General features: G+C 50.9%; 1 protein-coding gene across 1 annotated transcript; it reads left to right on the plus strand.

Moving 5' to 3' along the window:
* Positions 1–4794: 4794 nt before the first annotated feature.
* On the plus strand, positions 4795–18403 carry LOC111151749 (B-cell CLL/lymphoma 6). The gene is made up of 10 exons (XM_022509924.1): positions 4795–6012; positions 7186–7224; positions 8060–8231; positions 9775–9996; positions 11619–12590; positions 13147–13331; positions 14696–14863; positions 15932–16062; positions 16180–16317; positions 18143–18403. Exons 3-10 carry the CDS (start codon positions 8071–8073, stop codon positions 18284–18286), a joined length of 2121 nt encoding a protein of 706 aa, XP_022365632.1. The 5' UTR covers positions 4795–6012; positions 7186–7224; positions 8060–8070; the 3' UTR covers positions 18287–18403.
* The last annotated feature ends 287 nt before the right edge of the window (positions 18404–18690 follow it).

Consider the following 18690-nt stretch of genomic DNA (forward strand, 5'->3'; position numbering starts at 1 on the left):
GGGCTGCCTAGTAGGCTTTAAGTAGGTGAGTTCTCCAGACGGAGGTAGCCTCCTTCCCCCTTGGACTTGATTTCTCAGAGCACCTGAATTCTGTTGCCAGTCTGACACTGAGATAAGGAAGAATGTCTTGGTGTAAAAACCAACCAGTGATTGGAAGTCCTGTAGTTTTGCCGGCGGTGATGGTCGCGTCTATGGCGGCTGGGTTGGGGACGGAGGTTTGTGGATGGCGTGGGGCAATGGTAAGCTGGTCTGTAGCTGGGTTTGGAGCCTTCTGGGAGTCGAAGTACTGTGGCGCGTGCCGGCTTCCTGCACTGCGCAACAAGTGGGAATGCCACCGCAGTGATCCGAGCGAGGGTGCTGTGTTGTGGCGAAGCCGGCCCCTTTCTCTTCGCCCCGCTGGAAGCCAGGAATGGCTCTTCCCAGTCCTCCCCGCCTCCCAGTCTGTGACCAGCAGCCCCGCCAAAAGACCAAACTCACCCCCTCCCACTCCCGCCCCCCTCCGCCTTTACCGAGCGCTGTAAGCCTGGGTAGAACCCGCCCTTGTCCTCCAGGACCCCTTTTCTCCATGGGGATCAGGAGTTTATTCCCGACTTTCTTTGCTGTTCGACCAGTGTTTGGCAAGAAGCTCGCCTAATACCTTCGAGTTCCGTTCTGCTTTTTGAAGACAAGCGCACCCTTTCCTTCCCTTCTAATACATTCAGCCTTTGGGACTGGAAAAACCAACGTGTAATACGTGAACGCAGCTCCAGAAACCGCGTTGTGGTTGGTTGCTAGAGGAGTGAGCATCGGGAAGAACGGAATTACATCCAGTAAATTAAATGCTTTGCAGCGTTGCTTATAGAAGCAACCTCCTCCCGCTAACAGATTAAAAAAAAAAAAAAAAAAAAAAAAAAGGCGGGGGGCAGTCGGTTGTGGAAGGCTGTGGCTGCGCTGTGATTTTCGAACGGACCGAGTCTGCCACCTAGTGGTGGATTGTAGCCGAGTCCCCCGCCTAGGGCGGCGGACGGACCCTGTCACCTTCGGGTCTCCAAGTATCCCTACCAGGTGCTAGAACTGACAGAAGAGGGCAACATCCAATGAGGATGACATCTAACCTCCAAAATTTTGGAAAGATAGATGACAATTCGGAAGTCTTAAGATGTTTGCCCTGCCCACCGTCGCTCAGCGAGTGGAATCTGCCTCCAGTAAGAGAACCTTAATAAGATAACCCGTTTTGAACACGTTTTCTGTCGCTGTGGCGTCTCCCTGGGTGAAGTGGGTAGTGGAGAGACGCATGGAGGCTCTAGGACATAAAACTCTAGGACAGTTGAGAAAACAAGCGGCCTCATGAGGGGCACCTGTTGCTGGTGAGTTAGAACCCTAACCGGGACCAGAGTTTTACCTTCTGAATTCCAGGTCAGTGACTTAAAGTCAAAGGCAAGTTTATCTCTGCACCTTTGAAGTATCTAAGAGAAAGGAGCAGCAGTAAGAGAGACCCATGACTTTAATGTCTCAGGTCAGCATAGCTGGAAACAGTACCCCAGATGTCTTGGAGGAGTTTCGAAAGTACAGCATAAGATTTTCAGTGACAGATAAGGGAAGCCTACCGCAGTGCTCGGGGGTGGGGGTCCCAGATCTTGAGGAGTGTGCCTGTGTTAGTGGGTGATTAAGTCCCAGTCCCTAGACTTGCAGAGATGCACCTCGCTGCACCCAAGGCTCGCCTTTGGATTCTGAATGACCATCTTCCCCTTTCTTCCAGACTGCTTAGTGGCTTGGGCAGAGATCTTGTGTGTGTGTGTGTGTGTGTGTGTGTGTGTGTGCGCGTGCGTGTGTGTCAGGGATGGAGGGGGGGTTCATGTGGACAGGCAGGGTGTAGTCCTAATAGAATTTGGGCCACATAGCTGCTTATCAAGCAAAGTTTTATTTTCTCGGAGTTCAAAACTTAAGATGGCAAAGGCGCGTAGGGGTACCGGCGACCCCTAGCGACGGCCGCCGGCGCGCCCACTCGCGGGAGATGCCGTCTCCACCGCCCTGGTCTGAGGGAATCGAGTTCAGCCTCTCCCACCGCGGGAGCAGTCGGAGGCCGCGTCGGAGAAACGCGCCTCTGTTCGGGTTGGAAACGAATCTGGGGATATGTTTGAAGAGCGGTCAAGTTTGACTCATCGCTTTCCAAGGACAGTTAGTGCCTTCCATCTTCATTAACGTGACTAAAGACCTTGGCTGACTTTTGTCCAGATCGGATTTTTAAAGGCATTGTTTGCTTGGGGACATCATGCCGCTCCCCTCCCCCGGCAGCCTTTTTGCAAAGGCTGAGCCCAGTCCAGCCTGGATGGCCGAGATATCTTTGCTCGGGGACGCGGTTTGCTGGCATTGTCTGCCGGCTCTTTCTGGAAGGCTGTCGCGAGCTGGGCGCATGGGGAGCGTCCCTTCAGCAGCTCCTCTTCAGATCTTGATGATAAAACACATCCCTCTATTTTATTGCATTTCCTAGAAGCTTGCAGGCTTGAAAGAGCGCTGTTGGCAGGAAACGTGATAGAAATAAAGTCAGGACATAATGTCCCCGGACACCTCGGTCACCCAAAGCGACTGCCGAGCCTACCGTGTTATCAAATTCGCTTTAATTTATTGTCGTCTCCTCCGCCCTCCCGCCCCCCCTCCCCGTCAAGAGAGCGAAGAGTGTTTCACTCTTAAAGCAAAAACAGAGGCGCGGTTTAACCCCACCCCCTACCGCTGGACCACCGTGGCTAAACTGGAGCGGCTAGTTAGCTGAGCCGCTGCGCAGAAAGGGAGCGCTCCTGCAGGAGCCCTGATGCTGGTTTCACGAGGGCAGCTCCAGCCTTATCAAAATTCCTAGATCCTTCCCCTAAACAGTGCTTTGCGCTTCAAGATTCTCCTTCGGATTTCTCGGCGAGTTATTGGAGTTATTAAATTACCAATAATCCAGGGGCCGGCCGGGATTAGAGAAGGGGCGGGTGGGGGGGTGCGAGAGGCATTCTCCAAATCTGGAGACTGTGTCTAAAGTAGGTCAATGGGAAGGAGAGGCGGAGCTACATGGGGGTTGTCGGTTTCAAGCCTTGATGGAGGGCTCTCTCTAGTGTTTAGCAGCGGTAAGACATGATTAGGTTTGAGCTCCCGGAACCACGGGAATCCTAATTTCCAATAAGCGCATGTACTTAATTTTCACTTCCCTTCCTAGATACTCACCCCCATTCCATATTAAATTTCAACCTTCGCTTTCCCCTTAGTTCCACCGGGCGAAGGGATGAGAAAGTCTCAAGGTAGGGCTTTATGAGGCGGAGGAGGCCCAGTCTTTACCAACCGCCCTGACCCCGCCTCCGCTGCTGATGGGATGCGCGGCGCAGTGTGACGCCACCCGCCAGTTTTAGGACTGGACTGCGGCCTTACGTACTGCGTCTTTCCAAACCCCAGCCCCGAAAAAGTCCTCTCGGAGCCCACTAATAGGACCAATTAGGAGAGGGCGCCCAGGGGTTCTAATTCTGAGGAAGGCCCAGAGAAAGCGAGCCAACCTTGGAACGCTCTCGTGCGCGCGCTGGGGTCAGCGCCCCGGCCTCTGCGGAATCCTAACCGCGTCTCTACGGTTTCGGAGAAATCGGATTCCGAAATCCCGAAATCTGGCCAGGTTCGGCCTTGCAGCTCCTATTCTAAAGACTTGGGCGGAAACCGAGCCTAGCAGGGTTCCCCTATTTGCCAACGTAGGCGGAAGGGGCTTTCTGTTTGGTTTTCTTACAAGTAGTCTGCGCGCACTGGATGGAGACCCTCAGTCTAGGGACTCCCGTCTTTTTGACCTTGATGCCTGGCGTAACCATCCTCTTAAAGGGGGCGGAGGCAAGCAAAAAGCAAAAATAAATAAATGACGCACCGGGCAAACAAAGGCCAAAATTGGGCAATTTGAAGTTATAAAGTCTCAGATTGGACCAGAATTCCTGGGTTCTAGAGTGACTCTGCTACTAACTTGTGCGACTTTCCCCATTTATAAAACTTTTGGGGGAAGGGCTGGACCGGGTGAACTCAGAGTCCTGGACCCGGCGCGGGCGAGGGATTTAGAGGAAAGTGCGCCTATTCCCCGCGAGCCTCCCGGGGCGGCCCCCCCTTCCCGGGTGAATCCCCGGCGGCTCTGGCGGCGCAGGCGGCGATCCTGGCGGCCGTCGGGGGCCGGCAGCTTCCTGGAAAGTTACTTCTCGTTGGAGCCGGCGATAGGCAGAGAGTGTTCTGTGAAATCCGTTGAGCTGAGATCGACTACATTCCGGGAATGAGAGGGCTGTGCCATTCCCCTCACTACCCCCTGCCTTGACGGCGTAACAGGAAAAAAAAAAAAAAAAAAAAAAAGCACACACAATGTTAGCTACCGAAGTGCACGAAACGTTTTATTTGAATGTAACCAAATTAAGGGCTGACACGATCTCACCACGGGGCCTCCGACGCGCCTGCGGGGGCTTCGCGGCAGATGGGCAGCGGTGCCGGCAGAACGCCCCGGGGTGGGCGGTCCCTGGCGGGCAGGTACGGTAAGGTCGGGGTGGGCAATGTAGCCGGGGCTTGCGGCGGAGCGCAGGATTCGGGTTTGTGTTCCTGTGTGCGCGCGCGAGGAAACGGCTGCTTAGTGGCCGCAGAGTGGAGAAGCCGGGGACGGGGTTGAAAGAATGGATGGAGCCTTTGGTATTGGCTCACTCTCGCTCTCGCTCTTAACCTCGCCTCTTGTCCTTCTCTCACCTCCTCTCGTCTCTCCGTCTTCCTCTTCTGCTGTCTTCTCTTCTCTCTCTGCCCTTTTTTCTTTCTTTCTTTCTTTCTTTCTTTCTTTTTTAAAGGAAAGGGTCCCTCTTTTTTTCTTCTCCAACTCCTTTAAAAGATCTGCCTTCTCAAGGTGCCAAATTGCAAGTCCAGAGAGTTTGAAAAGGCAGAAGAGAGAAAGTGTGGGGGGGAAAGACAACGTTTAGGTCTGGCTTGGTGGTTACTGCGGCTGGGGCGGGACTGGGGTCCAGAGAGTTCGGTCCGGGCCCTTGCAGTTCAGTTTTCTCTTGGACAGCCCTGCTCTCTTAGCAGTTGTTTTGTGTTACGAGTATTGCGTGTAGCATCGGTGGGATGGCTGGAGCTAGGCAACAGAGTTTGTCCAGGACTTTGCTGGAGATTAGCTTTCAGTATTGGGCGAGGCTTGTCCCGTGGAGCCTCAGTGACCTTTTCAGTTAATCAGGGCTGTTACAAGGATCCCATACAGTAACAGATGGGAAAGGGCCAGGTGGCTGGTAAGAAGCAAAGCGGCTGCTAGGTGCTTCCACACTTGGAGCATCCGGAGGGAGACATGGCTTCCCACATCCACCATAACACAGGCTCACTAGCTGGGGGGCGTCCTAAGCTAGTGCTGGTGGAAGAAAGAGTGGATTTAATAAGGAGGTGGGCCTCAGTGTGTGTGCATTTGTTTTTGACCAAGCTGGGCAGAGGCAGAGGATGGAAATGGCCCAACCCCAGGGCCAGGCTGACAAGTAGACCCCTGGGAATGGCAAATGTTTTGTTTGTTTGTTTCAATCTGCGTATGGAATGAGTCATTGCCACTTGCCAAGGTGAAATTGCAAATCTGGGCTTCCAGTGATTCCAAAAGTCTGTGACTGGGAATTCACAAGCAAGCTGGTGGTTGAAGCTGGCTAAAGGACAGCCTTAGGTGTTTCAGAAGTGTTCAGGGGCGTCTTTCATGGGGGAGGAGGAGACGGTTTATAAATGAAACTCAAATGTGTCTTCAGCATTCTTTTTCAACGGCGACAATCACTGAACTTTGGTTAGGACTGATCTAGTGTATCTCTCTTTGCCCATCTTGAGTTAGGATGGGAGAGGAGGAAATAGGTTCTTTCATCTCTTCCTGTCCTCTCCCTTCCCCCATTCCCTTCCCTCATCCTCACTCACTCACATGCACACACTAACCTTGAAGCCGATGGGATTGAGTGACTGGCACTTGGGACCACAGAGAAATGTCAGAATGTTTGGTTACAGACTCAAGGAAACCTCTCATTTTAGAGTGCTCATTTGGTAAGATTCAGCAGACTGGAATGGGGGCAAAGTGTTTGTGTGGGGGAAGGAACTTAAAAATGAGATTCACCCACATTAGGGTGCTGTCTTGCATGTTCTACAGCACATAGGCTGATTTGGAAAAGGGACAGGAATTTGAGCCAGAACACCTTGGGCCAGGCCACTAACCATCTATGTGGCCCAACATGACCTCCCTGGCCTCAGGCCCCTTTACCCGGAAAATAGCTCTAAAGGGCTGTGCTTAGGGGGGAAAAAAAGGGATGGGGGGAGTGGAAGAGGATTAAGATATTGTTTTGTTTTGTAACCCACATATGATCATAAGTGAGAGTCTTACACCTGTGCTTTAAAATCATTTTGCTTTAGAGAAACCAATTTGGAATAGGTACATATGTCATGAGTGCTACTGGGCCAGTTCTTAGCTAAAGCACGCAGCTAACTCTTTGACCAATAGGGGGAGCACAAGCTTGGAAGTGTGTAGCCCTATACCTGGTCTTCGACCCTAGAGGGAAAGAAGAGGAAATTTTGAGAAAGACAAAGATACTCAAGGAAAGCATAGTCACGCCATCTCTGGGTGTATTCTGCAGATCCTGTATTTAGTCTTAAAAGATCAGACAGTCAGGAATTACTGCCTGACTTTTTGTCCTACCCAAGCCACTTAAATCGCTGAGCTTCCGTTTCATCACCAGTGAAATAGGGATAAGTGTACTGACTCCAGTAGACCTTGAGAAATCATTTTTAAACTCTAAAGATAATATTTTAGCAGGTTTTGGAGATTGTTCAGAGTTCTCGGGCCCCCGAAGGATCATTCTCATTACTACTGAAAGAACCACTTCTCTTATATTTTTCTATCCCATGAACACAAGTGGCCTTTGGATGGCATACACCTTCTACTTTGACAAAGGAACTCTATGTGTATATGTACATATAATTACTGTATGCAGTTGTGTTTCCAGTGCTCAGGGCAAAAATATGATTATCGCATAGCTTCGGGTGCCTGTTGTTTCCGTAAGAGTAGAGCTGGAAAAATGTTTGCTAGCTTGTGGTAAAACCGCTCCAGCTGGCAGGCTGCATCTATCAAAGTAAAACTGAGTACGTGTGTCCTAAAATAAGACCATAGTGGACAATCTAACATTCATGGAATCGATTTCTGTTTGCTTTTTCCCTTCCCTGCAGATTTTAAGCAAAATTTTGGACTGTGAATCAAGGCGTTGGGTAAGTAAATCTAATTATATGCTTTAAACTTTTGTGGACAAACTTTCTTTTGACTTTGCCGATACATGTGTTGCCGTGAACTTGGCCACTTTTCGTTCGTGGAGATAAAGGATAGCCGATTCCCTCTCCCTCACCCATTTACCCCTGTGTAAGACTATCTTAACTGTGGTACGATCATTCCTTCCCTCACTCATTTTGGAGTTCAGAGCCAATGTAGTCACCTACTATGCACCGGCAGTGTGCTAGGAGCTTGGAGTACATTCAGACAACTCGAGAGCCTAAAGGAGGAAGAACAGATGGTGACTGGGATAATGAAATGAGATCCTGACGAGAATAACTGCGATTTTTGAGAACCTACTAGGGACCAGGCACAGATCTCTAAATTTTACAACCACATAGGTAGTACTTCTCCCAATTAGGGAAACCAAAGCCCAGAAACAGTGAACAGTCTGCCCCAAGTCACGCAGCTAGCAAAAGATAAAGCTGGCGGGCTAACCTTTAAATTGTGGTTTCTCTCCCTGTCACACACTCACTGCTTCTCCGTGCTTGGCAGAGTATTTGGTATGTGGGAAAAGCACTCTACAGATATTCATTCACTACTGCTGTCCCCAAAAGGGCTTTATAGTCCAACTTGTTAGAGAAAGATTTTTTTTCCCATCTTACAGATGTGAACAGTAATGTGCAGAGATGGACCCCAAAATTGGTCCAAGACCAAGCACAAGCACCTCGGTGTGCAGCCCATGTGTTAGCAGGCTGCGCTGTCTGTCTTCACCCCCCTGGTAAGCAGGAATCGGGTTCTGGAGAACTCATGAGATTTTGACCCCTTTCTTTCCAGGTGAAGACAAAATGGCCTCCCCGGCTGACAGCTGTATCCAGTTCACCCGCCACGCCAGTGACGTTCTCCTCAACCTTAATCGCCTCCGGAGCCGTGACATCTTGACTGATGTTGTCATCGTGGTGAGCCGTGAGCAGTTCAGAGCCCATAAGACAGTCCTCATGGCCTGCAGGTGAGGGGGGGAGGGGAAAGATGGACGTATAAGAGGGCAGCGATGGTGTAGGCAGGCGGCCAGGCAGGTCGTGCGGGCCTTTTGCTGTGTTTGGGATTACGTCTCGTTTGTCTCCAGACTGCCAGCGTGTGGCCTGGCGGAGTAGGCTCCCAGGAAGCGAGTGAATGAACACACAGTAGAGAAGAAAGAGTTTCTGTTCTGTGGGAAGAGAGGGAGCAGAAATGGTATACTGTCTCAAGAAAGGATGTGTTTGGGACAAACACAGAGAATAACTTCAGTCAACCAGTGAAGAAAGGAGATGTGAAAGGGGGTTTTACAGTATTTGAAGCAAGGGAATTTGAAGTCTTTTGCCCTTTGATTCTGTAATGCATGTATTTTATCCCGTGGCTCTCTTTCCACGGGTGTTTCAGGCTATGTGTGTGTGAGAGAGTTAGGGAGAAAGAGCCGGCCGATTCTTCCTATTGGTCGAGTATTTTGAGTTTTTGGAGCTGGTTCATATTACCTCATCTCCCTGGATCTCTGCAGTAGCCTTCCATGTTACGGAGGCATAATTACTTCCCTTTTACAGACAGTAAAACGAAGGTACAGATAGGTGAGCTGATGTAAAGTCAGGGATCGCTTTTGCCAGGAGAGAGCTTACCCAACATCTACAGCAAACACCTTTGTTTTAACAGTGGCAAGAACAGAAGTTTATGGAGATGTAAAAGTAATAGAAGATGCTAACCTAGTGCTTCCTCTGGGCCAGGCATGCATGACCCTGTCGGGTGGACGCTATTGTTCCTGCTTTACAGAGAAAGAAACCAGGGTTCAGAGAGGTTAAGTATCTCGCCTAAGGTTGCACAGCTCCTTACTGGTTAAAGCCTGGCTCACTTCTGGCAACCCATTCAGAACAAGCAGAATTGAGATGCCAGCCTGAATCCTGACTTGTAATTGAGCCCTCTTTCCTCTACCAGACAACAAGGTCCCTGGAGGTACAGCCTGAGGATTAATTTTTGTCTCCTAGGAATATTGACCTTGAGAAAGTCTCCAGACTTGCAGAAAATCAGTAGACTGTAGACATAGGCACCATTTTATTTATTTGTCGTCGATACCCAAGTTGTTTCTAAAAACAGACAATAGCATTTTAAAAATAAGGATCGTATGTTGGAATAGGAAGAGAAATGCTTATCTCAAAGTTATAGACTAAAAATGGTTACTGCAAATGAGTGCACATTTCACTCTGGTAATCCATGCAGTTAAGACGATAAGGAAAATAGCTTCTGTGACTTTGAGTACATCATTTGCCTTCTGATCTGGGTTCCCCCATGTGTAGAGGGGAAGAATGGTAATGTCTACCTGGCAAGGTTGTGAGGAACACAGGATAATGTATGTAAAGTGCTTAATGACTCTTTGGCGTTTAGTAAGCCATCTGTAAGTGGCAGTTATTATTAATTGCCGTGGAAATTCTGGAGCGAGGCCCAGGGGAGAGGAGACAAGCCTTGACACTGACTGTAATTGACCGCCAGTCCCGTCCGTTCTTGTGACACGTGCGTTTGTGTTACAGTGGCCTGTTTTATAGCATCTTCACGGACCAGCTCAAATGTAACCTGAGTGTGATCAACCTGGATCCCGAGATCAACCCTGAGGGGTTCTGCATCCTCTTGGACTTCATGTACACGTCCCGCCTCAACCTGCGGGAGGGCAACATCATGGCCGTGATGGCCACGGCCATGTACCTGCAGATGGAGCATGTTGTGGACACTTGCCGGAAGTTTATCAAGGCCAGGTGAGGTGCTGCTGAGGGCAGAGCCCTTGGAAGTGGAAGGCACCCGAAATCCTTGGTAATGCATGCGTATCCTCTACGATACGCCACAGCCTATGGTTCCGCTAGCTTTTGCACAAGTCTGCCTTCTTAATTCTTGCACTGCTATCCAGATATGCCCTATGCATTCAATCCCCTCTTGCTTTCTTCCATTCCTTGGATGGGCCCTTTCCTCCCACCCATCCTGCCAGGCCAAGCTTGGAAGCCGGCTCCTCTGGGGCTGTTTTTACAATTGCCAGTCTTCTTCCCTCAGCTCTTCTTCTGTATCCCTGAGCCGCCTGCCTGTCCATTAGAGCTTCCTCCCATTTTAACTATTTGCATGTGTGTTTCAGTTCTTTCGACTTCTATTCTAATGATTTACATATGTGCCTTAGTTCCCCTTCCAGACTGTGCGCTGCTTTCCTCATCTTTCGTGTTGCCCTGCTCCTCCGAGAGAGGACATTTATGGACTTAAATTGAGTTCACTGGGTCTGATCCCCTCTTTGAGGGCTGGTCAGACATGCCCATCGTTTAAGGCAGGCATGGGGTGGGGGAGGGGGACCTGAGAGCCCAAAAAGCAAAACGCTCTGCTAAGTGGAGCAGAAACTCGGGGCTTGACTTTTTTAGCATGTTTGATTCAGCTGCTCTAGGATGATTGCCTCCCTTCTGAAACAGAAGGGTTTCCAGCCTCTGTTTGATCACCTCCAGGAGACAGGAACCCAGTGTTCCCAGAGCCTTGCTGCCTACCTCAGACTGTTAGAAAGCTCCTCTTTATGGCGAGTCGAAATCTGGCTCCCTTAACCTTCGCTCATTGGTTCTAGCTCTGTTAACTGTGATCATGTTGAGCTGACCTACTTTTCGCCCGCATAATGTCCCTTCAAGTCTGTGTAGCGAGAGCTCGTTGTCTCCTGTGGGTGATAATGGTAGCAAGGTCATGATCGCGGTCATTTTCGAGTACTTTCTCTGGGTCAGGCCTGGTGCTTAGAGCAGTTAAGTAACTTGCTCCAGGTCCCATCGCCACTAAGTGGCGCAGCTGGGATTGGAAAGCAGGCCTGGCTGCTGCCTGTCCCCCAAAGAAAACTGCCCCTGAGCCTCTAGGCAGCTCGCAGGGTGAGTCCTTTCTCCCACTGGGCACCGGTTCGTCGGTGACCCTCTGAACATGCATTGTGTAACTTCTTCCTACCCTGAGCCTCCATTTCCATGGGTGTAAAATGGAGACAGTAATGCCTTTCTTCCCTTGCAGGAGTTTGCATGGATGAAATAAGGGCTCTGAAAGCTTTATGTTGTGTAATATCTGAAGAATGACAGATTCACGCACATATACACAGAATGTGGCTTAAACATGGGGTCATAGGTCTAAGCGGGCACACATTGTGTGGCTGACTCACTGCTCTTGTCTGGGCCCAGTCTCCCGCGCTGTGTCCCAGCTTGTTAGATTTCTAGCATAAAAGCCTTGTGACTGCAAGAATTTCCCTTCCCAAGCCACAGCCCTCATGTCTGGCTGACCAAGCACAAATGTGGCTACATGCGCCAGAGTCTCTCGGAAGGTCCTCCGTTCACCGGTTCTCACTTGGAGGCCCCTGTCTCCTCTCTGTTTTCTCCCGCAGTGAAGCAGAGATGGTGCCTGCGCTCAAGCCTCCCCGTGAAGAGTTTCTGAACAGCCGGATGCTGATGCCCCAAGACATCATGGCTTATCGGGGCCGGGAGGTGGTGGAGAGTAACCTGCCGCTGAGGAACGCCCCTGGGTGCGAAAGCAGAGCCTTCGCCCCCAGCCTGTACAGCGGCCTGTCCACCCCGCCGGCCTCTTATCCCGTCTACAGTCACCTCCCTGTCAGCAGCTTCCTCTTCTCTGACGAAGAGCTGCGGGATGCCCGGATGCCGGTGGCCAATCCCTTCCCTAAGGAGCGGGCCCACCCCTGCGATAGCGTCAGGCCCGTCCCCGGTGACTACAGCCGGCCAGCCATGGAGATCTCTCCCGGTGTGTGCCACAGCAGCATCTACTCACCCAAGGAGGCGGCCCCAGAGGAGACACGCAGTGACATGCACTACGGTGTGGCCGAAGGCCCCAAGCCTGCCGCCCCCTCGGCCCGGAGTGCCCCATACTTCCCCTGTGACAAGGCTGGCAAGGAGGAAGAGAGGCCCTCCTCAGAGGATGAGATCGCTTTGCATTTCGAGCCCCCCAGTGCGCCCCTGAACCGCAAGGGTCTGGTCAGTCCACAGAGCCCCCAGAAGTCCGACTGCCAGCCCAACTCGCCCACGGAGTCCTGCAGTAGCAAGAACGCCTGCATCCTCCAGACCTCTGGTTCGCCTCCAGCCAAGAGCCCCACCGACCCCAAAGCCTGCAACTGGAAGAAATACAAGTTCATCGTGCTCAACAGCCTCAACCAGAATGCCAAACCGGAGGGGCCTGAGCAGGCCGAGCTGGGCCGCCTCTCCCCTCGAGCCTATACCGCCCCGCCGGCCTGCCAGCCGCCGATGGAGCCCGAGAGCCTTGACCTCCAGTCCCCAACCAAGCTCAGCGGCGGCGGGGAGGACTCCACCATCCCACAGGCCAGCCGGCTCAATAACATCGTCAACAGGTGCTTTCAGAGGCAGTCTGGGCCTGGGGTCAGGGGCTCCCACGGGGGGCACTTCTTCCGACGGATGCAGGGGCCATGTTCTGTTCTTGTCTGAATACTGGGTACAGTAGAGGTGTGGAGTAAGCACCCATTGATGGAATTGGCCTCAGTAAGGAAGCATAGTAAGCTTTGGTGTATTTTGTCGTAGCAAGAGAGAGAACTCCCAGCTGTGGTAGAAGAGCGTTCCAGGAACCCCAAGGGCAGCTTCTTTGGTCTCAGGGTGGCAGGGTGAGCTCGTACTTACTTTGGACTGAGTGGACCAACAGACCGCAGTACTGAGGGGAAGACTTTGACCTAGGTTGGGGTTTTGGTCTGGTTCGACCCCACCAGTGATCTCAGGGCATATGCTGTTTGGAAGTGGGCTTAAGGATAACTTTGTGGCCCCAGATCCAGAGGGAGGCAGCCCAACTCTGGCCTCTGGGTTCACCTGAGCCCAGGAAGGCGGGGGCAGCCTCCAGGCCAGGCTGAGCGCTTTACCCTCTCCAGCTGCTGAAGCTCTCTTTCCTCCTGCCCACAGGTCCCTGACAGGCTCCCCCCGCAGCAGCAGCGAGAACCACTCCCCGCTCTACTTGCACCCCCCCAAGTGCACGTCCTGCGGCTCTCAGTCCCCCCAGCATGCAGAGATGTGCCTCCATACCGCCGGCCCCACGTTTCCCGAGGAGATGGGAGAGACCCAGTCTGAGTACTCGGATTCCAGCTGTGGTGAGTCCCTTCCCAGAGATAAGCAAGGCCCCAGCCTCTGCTCCCTGGGGTTTGCATTTCCGTTTCACTTATGCTGTTGTCCCTGATTGGGAGAAGTCCCCGACCAGAAGGTCACTGGCACATAGAATCACCAGCCTGTCACCCCACTCTTGACCTCTTGAACCTCTTGAACCAGGCTGACCTGAACAAGGAAAGAGGTATTGGAGTTAATCTGGGGTAATAGAGAAAGACCAAACAGCCTTTTCAGTGGCATTCCAGCCAAGGTGGTCTGTGGGACTGGCTCTAACTCCCAGAGCTTTCTCAGTTGCTCAGGACCTAGCTGCTCGGACTGACCCCTGTCGGCTCCCCCTGCCTTCTGTAAGGACAAGCAGCCAGGCTTACTTGTTCCTGCATCTCCCTTAGGTCCGAGAGAGTTTCTAACATGGAGTAGGTGCTCAGCTAATGGTAGCTGAATTAGGTTAGCTGGACTGAATTATTAAATTGAAGTTTTGGACACTCTGTGATTGGCATCCCCAGTTTTTATTAGATAAAAAAGGCAATCTTTTCCCCCTGGCTGCAGGAGGATAGCCTAGTCATTCCTAATCAGGGGTGAGCCACCATGACTTGTCATTTTCAAAACGTTCTCATAGAAGGGAAAAATCGGTTACTTACACTGTGAGATTTGGCACAGGGTTGTAGACATGTAGTTGGAGAGCAGGGACTGTCCCCGTCTGTCCCCCTGGCTATTTGCCTTTTCTCTGCATCCAGTTCCTTCCCTCTGGCCATTTCTACTTCCATTCTTGTTGGCTCTCCCAGTCTCATAGAAGTGTTTGGGGGACGTGGAATGCAGAGAGGCACAGGGTGACCCTGTTTACTTCCTCCTTTAATGGCCTCCACGTACTGTTGGATTTTCTACCTCACATTCCTAGAACGCTTTGTGTCCTACAATATGCTCCTCTGGGTGTGCAAACCAGGGTTGACTGTCCTGATTTGAAGACAGAGTTGGAGATAGGCTTATCGAGGCTCAGGATCTTGCTTGAGGGCTCCCGTGTATGGATGTAAATAAAACAGTGAACCAAGAAGAAAAGTCCATTCTCAGGGCTCTCTCTAGACGGAGGAGCCCTGCTGAGCTTCCCTGAAGGCCGCATGGGTAGCTGTTGGTCTGAGTTTCCCCTCTGCACCTCAGTATTCAACTCTATCTCCTTTCTCCTCCATGATGGAGACTCTAAATGCTCAGAAAGATAAAATGCCTACAGACCCCAAATGTCAGGTGGGTGGAGCTTGGGGGTTCCATGTGGTGCTGAAGGCAGCTGCAGAGGGGAGTGGCCTTGGAGCCCTACCTCCCTTCCACATTCTAACGGTGGCATCCCCCCCACCTCCAACAGAAAACGGGGCCTTCTTTTGCAATGAGTGTGACTGCCGCTTCTCTGAGGAGGCCTCACTCAAGAGACACACACTGCAGACCCACAGTGACAAACCCTACAAGTGTGACCGCTGCCAGGCCTCGTTCCGCTACAAGGGCAACCTCGCCAGCCACAAGACCGTCCATACGGGTATGGCCCTACCGCGCCCCACCACAGCTGGCCAGGGTTCCTGCGGGTGGGATGGGGGGAGGACCCTAGAGAAATCAGCGTGGAGCCTTGATCCCCGGTGGGCTGAGGCAGGGAGCAGACCCTGCTCGGATCCAGATGTGGGCCTAACCCTGTTGTGTTTAGCTTAGCAACCCAACCACTCCCTCTATTCTTTGTCTTTTCTCGGAGACGCTCTTTCCTGCTTCTCTACCATTGCTGGGGCAGAAGTATTAATCCCAGCACACATGTGTAACAGCAAAGACCAGGAGGGTGAAGCAGATTGGGTTTTTGTAACCCCAGAAAAAAATTAAAAGCCTCTTGATTTCCTCTCAGGGCTCGCTCCTTATCAACTCACATTCCTTTACCAGGTAGCTTCTAATGACCCAATTTTTGGCCAAAGTTGACTCTCTCTTGGTATTTTAAATGTGTCCATTATCCCAGAAACTTTCCACAAAGGCAGGCTCAGGCCTTCTGTTGGCTTCCCCAGCCTGAGCATCTACTCTGACTCAGGCCCAACCTTCTTGCAAATGGAATCCAGCTGTTGTTGCCACAAAGTGGAAAAGCATGTGTTTTTCTAAAAGAGAAACTAGAGCATCCTGATTGTATCTTCCTGGTGAATGGCTTGATTACTGAATCAGTCTAATCCAAGGGAAGAGCTAGAAGAGCCTTACCATGTCATCTAAATTCACCCCTCAAATTCCAAAAAGGGAAACTGAGGTCCAGAGAAGGAGAGTGACTTATCCAAGTCTGCAGTTAAATCATCCTAATGACATAGCTGTTTCAAAGGCCTCCTGGAACCTCCCTCCCTGCTTCCCTGTCCCACCCCCAATGTTGTGTCCCCTCTGCCCCAGCCTGCAGCCTGTGGTGGTATGTGTGTGTTTGGTGAGGGCGGGGGACTGGCAGGCCCCTGCATCCTCTATCAGACATCTTCCGAAGGAGAGAAAGCTGACATGGCCCAGGAAGGGCAGGTGGCTTTGAGATCCAGGGACCCGGGACTGTGGAGACCTCCAACAAATATGGCTTTCTTTGTTCCCTTTCTTTCGGGAATAGGTGAGAAACCCTATCGTTGTAACATTTGTGGAGCCCAGTTCAACCGGCCAGCCAACCTGAAAACCCATACTCGAATTCACTCTGGAGAGAAGCCCTACAAATGCGAAACGTGTGGAGCCAGATTTGTACAAGTGAGCAGGGCCACGGGGAAGAGACCCCTCGGCCTCCGTGTGCTGATGAGGGACTCCAGGGGGCGGTGGGGGAAGGGGGCCCCAACAGAGCCTCTCATGCTTCGCTTTTCCATTCAGGTGGCCCACCTCCGTGCCCACGTGCTCATCCACACTGGAGAGAAGCCCTATCCCTGTGAAATCTGTGGCACCCGTTTCCGGCACCTTCAGACTCTGAAGAGCCACCTGCGAATCCATACAGGAGAGAAACCTTACCATGTATGTGAGCCTCTTGTGGCTGTCAGCTGGCCTGGGCAAGGCAGGGTTGGGGGAGGGCTGGTGGGGGAGAGGCAGGCAGCAGAATTGTTTGCTCCAATCTCAAGCACACAGTGGGGGATGATCACTGAACTAATGGTCATAAGACCTGGTTGAGGACTGGTTGTCAGACACGCTGCTGGACATTGGCTGTGTCTCAGTTTGCTCATCTGTAAAGTAGGGGTATTGGGCCAGGTGATCTGGGCCCTAGGAAAGAGGTCTGGACTATAGATACATCGATTCTGGAGTCATCCATTCATTCCACACTAAGTGGCTTCTTACAGTATGCTGCTGTGCTGGGCGAGATGTCTCCTTAAGAGGACCTAAGGTGTTTGGGAAGGGGCAGCCATGAGAGTGGGAGGAGACTCAGAAAAGTGTGGTGATATAACAAAAAAAAAAAAAAAAAAAAAAAAAAGACAGGGAAAAGGCCATTATAAGAAGGAGCAGGTGACCAGCTACGCGACAAGGTACCATGAGTGGGCCATTGGAATCCTAGTGTTCAGGAGGAGGGTTTCAGCCAGATGTGGCTTGCAGGCTAATTTTTGAACATTTCATAAGCTAAGAATGGTTTTAATATTTTTAAGTGGCTATAAGATGGAGAAATAACATTTTGTGACATGTGCAAATTACATAAAATTTAATTTTCAGTGTCCATAAGCAAGGTTTTATTGGGACACAGCCATGCTCATTTGCTTACATATTATCCCTGGGGACTTTCCTACCACAAGGGCAGAGTGGTCATTGTGATATATTCACTGTCCGGCTCTTTCCCAGTTAAAAATAGTTTGCCGATCTCTGCTACAGAGGGGAGAGATACTGGTGGGCAGCTGGGATATCTGCTTCTTATTCTGACTCTGACAAGGACCTTTTTAGGGCCGTAGGCAAGCTGTGACCCTCTCTCAGGGGACCGCAGTTTTCTTTCTCTATAAAAGGATGAGGATGCCTTAGATGAATGAACAGTGTTCAGACTGTGCTCTTTCAGTCAAGCCCACCGCCTCTTTTACCTTTTGAGTTTCTGTTGAACTTGAAAAGAGAGTCCCGTGGTTTATAAGCGTGGAAACCACTATGATCGATGACATTGACTTGGGTGGGTGTATGGCCTCACTGTAGGTAGTGATGGACACAAGAATGAACGAGTGAATGGTTAACCTGTGTCACAGATGGGAACCTGCAAATGGAGGTATTTTTATCCACTTATTTAAGAGTCCCTGAGTGAATGTTTTCTCTCTTGCCTTTTGTTCTTGGGCAAATTAAATCTCCTCTTTTTTTTTTTTAATTTTTTTGATTTTTAACTTTTTAAATTTTTAAAAAATTTTCATGATATCCTTATTTCCTCAGCTATAAATGAGCCTGATAATAGTACCTTCTCCATGGAGTTGATGTGTTCAGATAAAAAATTCACTCAAGTGTCAGGATAGTCCTGGCACACAGTAAGACTACAATGAGTATTTGCTGGAAGTTTAGATGCACCAGTGTCCAGTGAAGAGTGACCTTCAGAGCGTGTCGATTTAGTCCTTTACTGAAGGGGAAGCCAGGACCCATGGAGCAAAATGGGGCACTTGGCTAGGGAAAAGCAGGAGCAACAGTTCCCCACTTTAGAAAAGAGGGAAGGGGCATTTGCACAACACCTCCTTATCACTTAGCTGGAGCCAGAATTCTCAACCTGGCCTCCCAGAGGGATGAGCTGCCCAGATCTCTCTGAGGAAGAATCTCCTTCTCTGGGTCTTCGGGCAATGACACATCCCTGGGGTTGGTGACAGCTAATGGTCTGCCTCTGGTTTTCCTTTAGTGTGAGAAGTGCAACCTGCATTTCCGTCACAAAAGCCAGCTGCGTCTTCACTTGCGCCAAAAGCACGGCGCCATCACCAACACCAAGGTGCAGTACCGCGTGTCTGCCACCGACCTGCCCCCGGAGCTCCCCAAAGCCTGCTGAAGCATGGAGTGTTGATGCTTTCCATTCGAGTCCCTTCTCAGAATCTACCCAAAGGATACTGTAACACTTTACGACTTTCATCCCATGACGTAGTGCCTCTTTCATCCACTAGTGCAAATCATAGCTGGGGTGGGGGTGGGGGGAGGGGCGTGGGGTTGGGGGGCCAAGGCAGCTTCCCTTCCCCTACTGCCATAAAACATTAAGAAAATAATATTGCTTCTTCTCCTATGTGTAAGGCAAACCATGTCAGCAAAAAGCAAAACCATTTTATATATCAAAGTGGGGGAGTAGGCAAAAGTTTTGACTTGACTTGGTCTGCAAAATGAGGAATGTATATGTTTTGCGGGGACAGATGTTTCTTTTGTATGTAAATGTGCATTCTTTTAAAAGAAGAGACTTCGGTA

This window comes from Enhydra lutris, unplaced genomic scaffold, assembly GCF_002288905.1.
Source record: "Enhydra lutris kenyoni isolate GAN:26980312 unplaced genomic scaffold, ASM228890v2 scaffoldscaffold2, whole genome shotgun sequence".
Taxonomy (NCBI): Eukaryota; Metazoa; Chordata; class Mammalia; order Carnivora; family Mustelidae; genus Enhydra; species Enhydra lutris.